The following is a 6,000-nucleotide window of genomic DNA, read 5'->3' as shown; positions in this document are numbered from 1 at the left end:
CGTACACAGGCCGGGCCAGATCCATAGGCCCAACACCCGCCACAGCGACCATTCACAGCGCTGACCCAAGACGACCCAGTCAGGCCCCTAGCCCACCCCGCGTCTTTTCTAGCCGTCTTTTCTAGTCCGCATTTCCTTATCCCCCCTCCCCCCCCCCCATACCCCTCCCCCCACCTCTTGCCCTGTTGTTTTTATACCCAATTTGTTATTATTATCATTATTTTTATTTTCTTAATTCCCTTTTTGTCCATACAAAGCCGGGGTTTTCAGGTCTCCCGTGCCCGTAATGGGTTTGCCGTGAGGCTGTAAAACTTAAACGGCAACCCGATTGTTGTACGTAGGACGGACTGTGTCTTTATGTGTAAAACGTGGATAAATGCAATACTTTTTTTGTGTGCATCCGATGCGGTAGTAGATGTCGTCTGCGCTGTTGACTCCCCACACTATGTTCGTTCCGACGTCAACCTGTTTCAGGTCACCTGTTCAAAGTATACAATCAAATCAAATCAATCAAATTAACTGTATTATCTCACATGAAGAAATTGCAGCGGTGGTGCATGTAACATAAAACCCACGAAACACTACCAAAATTATACTTATACTTACTAGGAGTTATCTTTTAAAGAATAAAACTCGTTTGTGTGTGTATGTGTGTGTGGGAGTACGCGTGTGTGCGCGCTTGTGTGTGTGTGTGTGTGTGTGTGTGTGTGTGTGTGTGTGTGTGTGTGTGTGTGTGCGGGGGTTGTTTGTGTGCGCGTGCGTGTGTGTGTGTGTGTGTCTGAACACGGTAAAGAATAGCACTTCAACTTTTTAACACAAAATAAAAAACAACTTTTCTTCTTAATCACTTTATAACATTTGCTTTGCATATTGTTTTTAATAATGAAAAAAAGGGTACACCGCTGGTTACACAGTGTGTACACTAACTGGAGTATACCCCCAAAATACTCTCAGCTTCCCGGTTTTAATTTTGTATTCTTTATAAACAAAATTGTGTTATTTTAAAGCACTAGTGAATTAAAGAAGACATTCTAAAACAAACAAACAAACAAAAACCAGCAACAACTAAAGTCGCTTAAAGCGATAGAAAAACATTAAGTCACTCTGTAAGCCTGATCAACACTATAAACAAAACATTCTACACAGAAACTACTGGTACTAAGGCTTCGCTGCCTAAACCCGAAGACTGAGACGGGTGCAGCTCGTCTCTGCGAAGCATGCGAACGTAGTGCCTGATTTACCTATATATTTTCTACTGCACTGCAAACATTTTGTGTGTGTAAGTGTCCAATGGGAGAGATGACCTTAACCTTAGTCAATCTAGAAGCCTGACCGACTCGTTTGACCAGGAAGAACTTTGCATGTATCTCTTCTTCTTCTTCTTCTTCTTCTTCTTCTTCTTCTTCTTCTTCTTCTTCTTCTTCTTCTTCTTCTTCTTCTTCTTCTTCTTCTTCTTCTTCTTCTTCTTCTTCTTCGTTCATGGGCTGAAACTCCCACGTTCACTCGTCTTGTTCGTGGGTTTTTACGTTATGACTGTTTTCACACAGCACTTTAAGCAGCCATACGCCGCTTTCGGGTGAAGCATGCTGGGTATTTTTCGTGTTTCTATAACCCACCGAACTCTGACGTGGATTACAGGATCTATTCCGAGCGCACTAGGTCTTGTGCTTGCATGTACACACGCATGGGGGTATGACACCAGCAGGTCTGCACATATCTAAGTTGACCTGGGAGATCGGAAAAATCTCCACCCTTAACCCACCAGGCGGCCGCGGACAGATGACCTTAATCCATCTAGAAGCCTGACCGACCCGGTTAACCTAGAAGGACCTCTGCATCAGTCTACGTGTGAGGTGCCTGAGAGCACCACCGTACGGAGGGATTCTGCGGGCATCGCAGCAAAAAGAAAGAGGGACATTTTTCTCGGACTCTCCAGGCAGATTATGACGGCTTAATAGTGCCAAAACCTGGGGTTACCATTATCACGTGAAAATTACTAATTAACAATGTCAGTTTGCGTTTTCACACGTTAATTACTGATTTTAGCGTGAAAAGCACTAATTTTCACGTGAAAAGTACTCATTTTTAGTTTTGGCTCTAGCAATCCGTCAAAGAAGCGAGCCAAAAAAATTAGTAATTTTCACGTAATAATTACAATTATGTAGTTTTGGCACTAGTTTGCCGTCATAGCAGATGCCAGACAGTAACACGTGGTCTCAAGACTGGCAAGAAGCAAACCTCACCGGGGATTTTGATCCAGTCTGAGCCCCGGCGGGTGGGGTATCTGAAGGACTGCTCTCGGTAGAACACGGTGTTGTTTGCGCTGGCCCCCCACACACCTGATGGGCCCACGGACACGCTGACCAATCGTCCTTCGGGTTCCTCAAACGTGACGGCGTGGGTCAAGGTCAGGAAAGTCGCAGCCAGTACAAGTACCGAGCAGAGTGCGCTGTGACAACAGTAGTAAGTAGACTATGTTCGGGGAGGGGGGGAGGGAGAAAGTTGGGAGGGGAGAAAGATAGATAGAGAGAGAGAGAGAGAGAGAGAGAGAGAGAGAGAGAGAGAGAGAGAGAGAGAGAGAGAGAGAGAGACTTTGACTTAGACTTAGACTTAGAACATTTTATTCACATAAAGGGTGGACATTTTAGGCCATAAGCTTAATCTTACAATGTGCCCTTTACATTCACACAAACACATATTCACGCGTGCGCCCGACTAGAATCATAGAAACATCAAACATACAGTAATAATACATGAGAAAAGTAGTAGAAAATACATGAATGGAACATCAATAAAGCAATTACAGAATGGAACATTAATTACGCAATCACACTTGCGCACTCACACGCAGACGCACAAGGAGGAACACATATAGTACTGATAATAATATACACACAACTAAGTGCCATTCAACAAGCACACAGTGAGCCTACCAAGACAGGTAGATTTAGCATTATGTAGGCATGCAGCAGTCAATATTTCAGAGTAATAAAATAATTATAATTAACAAAGCTAGCTACAATACCGGCAGCGTAACTTATGAAGACCTCAGTATGTGTTTTCTGAGGGAGGTTTTGAATGCGTTCAATGAACGGCACGTTTCAATCAATCAATCAATGAGGCTTATATCGCGCATATTCCGTGGGTACAGTTCTAGGCGCTCTGCAGTGATGCCGTGTGAGATGAAATTTTATACGGCCAGTAGATTGCAGCCATGTCGGCGCATATTTACCTTTCACGGCCTTATTCCAAGTCACACGGGTATGGTAGACAATTATTAACTGTGCCTAAGCAATTTTGCCAGGAAAGACCCTTTTGTCAATCGTGGGATCTTTAACGTGCACACCCAATGTAGTATACACGGGGGGTGGTTCGGACACCGAAGAGAGTCTGCACACAAAGTTGACTCTGTGAAATAAATTTCCGCCGAACCTGGGATCGAACTCGCGCTGACAGCGGCCAACTGAATACAAATCCAGCGCGCTACCAACTGAGCTATATCCCCGCCCCGTTTGTACATTCGAAGGAAGAGAGTTCCACAGTGAAGGTCCCACAAAAGCAAAGCTAGTTTTGTATAGATCTATGCGAGTCCTTGGTAATATATATATAGATTTGTTTGACACATAGCGCTCGGAAGCTTTAGAGAGAGAAAGAGAGAGAAAGAGAGAGAGAGAGAAAGAGAGGGAGAAAGAGAGAGAGAGAGAGAGAGAGAGAGAGAAAGAGAGAGAGAGAGAAAGAGAGAGATCATAAATCCAGTGCTCTTCCAACTGAGCTACAGGGGACCCACAGCTGCCGATTTCACGTAATGGGCAAGTTGCAAGCCCTAACATAGATTCGGCAAATCACTACCGTTTTAGCGACACGGGCAACTTTTTGCCAAGAATGAGAAATATATACCATACCTTTGTCGAACCATTGTTTCGGAAACTGTTACCCTGAAATATACAAGAAAGAAAAATTACAATTTTAAAAATCCAAAAACAAAAAGACTGCCAACTTTTGATGCTGACGTCATTCCCTTCCTACGTCATTCATTTCGTCATTAATCATTGCCTCCCTTGTGTCTTCCCTGCAAGCGGCTGAACAATTTGTCAGTTATGTTTTGTCTAATTAGTGTTTGTCTGTGCACTTAAAAGACCGTTAGGTCGATATATATCTGTGAACGTAACGGTTTTGTTGTCAATAATTAAACGTTCCAACAACATAACTTTCTTGTTTTTACATTTAGTCAAGTTTTGATTTTATTTACAATGTCGGTGTTATTTTGTACATCTCGATAACGAATCTTAATGTTTGTTATTGTCACTCAAGTCAGAGCTATAGTCTTTCTCCTGAACACAGTTAGTCTCACACTCTAATTTATACGCAGGCTTTTTAAATGGGAAAAGACAATCCCTCCGCTAGGACTCATACCAAAAATCAACACCCTGCAGAGTAAAACTGTTTCATGCATTTGATTAGTAAAAAGCCACTAGTGCCCGTAAAGAAATTGATGAATGAATGAATGAAACAATTCCCAGCCCGCAGAGAGAGCACTCAGCATGTTGATGCTTGGAACGTGTGTAAGTGGAGGGAAGATCTTATCCCATGTAACAGCCTTGAACGATCTTCTACTTCTTGTCGTTCGCTACATTTCATTTTTGCGATTTGCGTGGATCTATGGTTGGGTAAGGTGCGCCTGTTGGCCCAGATCCTCCGACTTCAGCCCTTAGGTTTCTTTCAGGGTTACCTCGCCCTTAGTTCCTGGCTCAAAAACCTAACCCTGGGAACACATGGGGGATTTCTTACCGGGGGAGTCTTAACCCGGGGCTAGAGCTTTTAATGCGGCTCTTACTCGCATGGTGTAACCGTCATCGGACACGTAGGGCATTTTATAGGGTAGTCAGTGCCATCTGCCAACCCACCCCGTCCTGGTAGAGACACCGCTAGTTGGTCCGGGACTGCTTATTTTATATTCGCAGCTGGCGCCCATATTTGGGGGCCGTTCCACTATCCGCCACATGGGGACCCTCCGGGTTGAAGATAGTCGCCCCCCTACTAAATTGGAAGTAGTCTGTTCCCGAGAACGATCTGAAACGGTGATTCGCGGTTTGTTCACAGTGAGGATGTGTCTGTACATTTTCAAATGCTACACGAGGATTTTAATGTGTACCTGACGTTGTGGTTTCTCTTGAACTTTCATGTGAAGTTTTGGTCAAGTAGTATTGTATTACAGTTTGAAGAAAAAAACCAATGCCAGAACAGATTTAGCTCCTGCTTCTTATTGGAAGAATCTGAGAAGATGCCCTCAGCCTCAGGAATATTAACTCTGCTAAAAGATTTTTTGTTAAAGATCAACAACTACAAAAACAAACTTATGTATTTATTTATGTTTTTATGCATGTTGTTAATTCATTTATTCATTCATTTATTTGTTTATCAAATTATTAATTAATTTATTTCTGGTTTTTTATTTATTTATTTATTTATTTATTTATCTATTTATTCAGTTGTTAATGCTGTTGTGCATTTGTTTTTATTTATTCATTTGTTTATTCATTTATTTATTGTTTAGTGTTTTCTAACCCTCTTCTCATCCTTCAACAGATCAAGACTATTCAATCGTTTCATCTAAAGCGTACTCATTCTCTACCCACAGAGAACATTGAACATCTCTGTGTGAAGACAGTGAACATAAAAAAAAGTGAAGCAATAACTACCGTTATTGAATAATGACTAGAAAATGTCGAGAAAAACAGTATCATAGCAAACAAGTAAACGTGATTAATGTAAAAAGCAAAACCGTTAAACAAACATAAGAAACTAATAACTGAACAAGAACAAATAACGGAAGCGAGAAATTATTAGTTTCTCAAAGGTTTACCTTAACACTGTGACCAGAAGTTGTAAAACCGGTTGACTTTAGCTATCTTCAGTAATCCCTTCGTTTTATAGTGAAAGACGAAGACATGCATCCATACATTTGGTGGTACACGACAGCGCTTAAAGGCACACTACTTC

General features: G+C 42.0%; 1 protein-coding gene across 1 annotated transcript in view; it reads right to left on the bottom strand.

The window, feature by feature from the left end:
- Positions 1-5,942, bottom strand: part of LOC138950639 (lectin L6-like) — a 17,825-nt gene extending 11,883 nt beyond the window's left edge. Inside the window, exons 1-4 of the mRNA XM_070322353.1 lie at positions 5,864-5,942; positions 3,903-3,935; positions 2,244-2,449; positions 386-479 (exon numbers count right to left, since the gene is read on the bottom strand). Of these exons, the coding sequence (XP_070178454.1) occupies positions 386-479; positions 2,244-2,449; positions 3,903-3,916 (314 nt within the window). The 5' untranslated portion in view covers positions 3,917-3,935; positions 5,864-5,942. The remainder of the gene's footprint in view (positions 1-385; positions 480-2,243; positions 2,450-3,902; positions 3,936-5,863) is intronic.
- Between the last annotated feature and the right edge of the window lie 58 nt (positions 5,943-6,000).

Source organism: Littorina saxatilis, linkage group LG16 (assembly GCF_037325665.1).
Source record: "Littorina saxatilis isolate snail1 linkage group LG16, US_GU_Lsax_2.0, whole genome shotgun sequence".
NCBI lineage: Eukaryota > Metazoa > Mollusca > Gastropoda > Littorinimorpha > Littorinidae > Littorina > Littorina saxatilis.
Note: the sequence above shows the minus strand (reverse complement) of the source record. Positions and strands in the feature narration are given on the sequence as shown.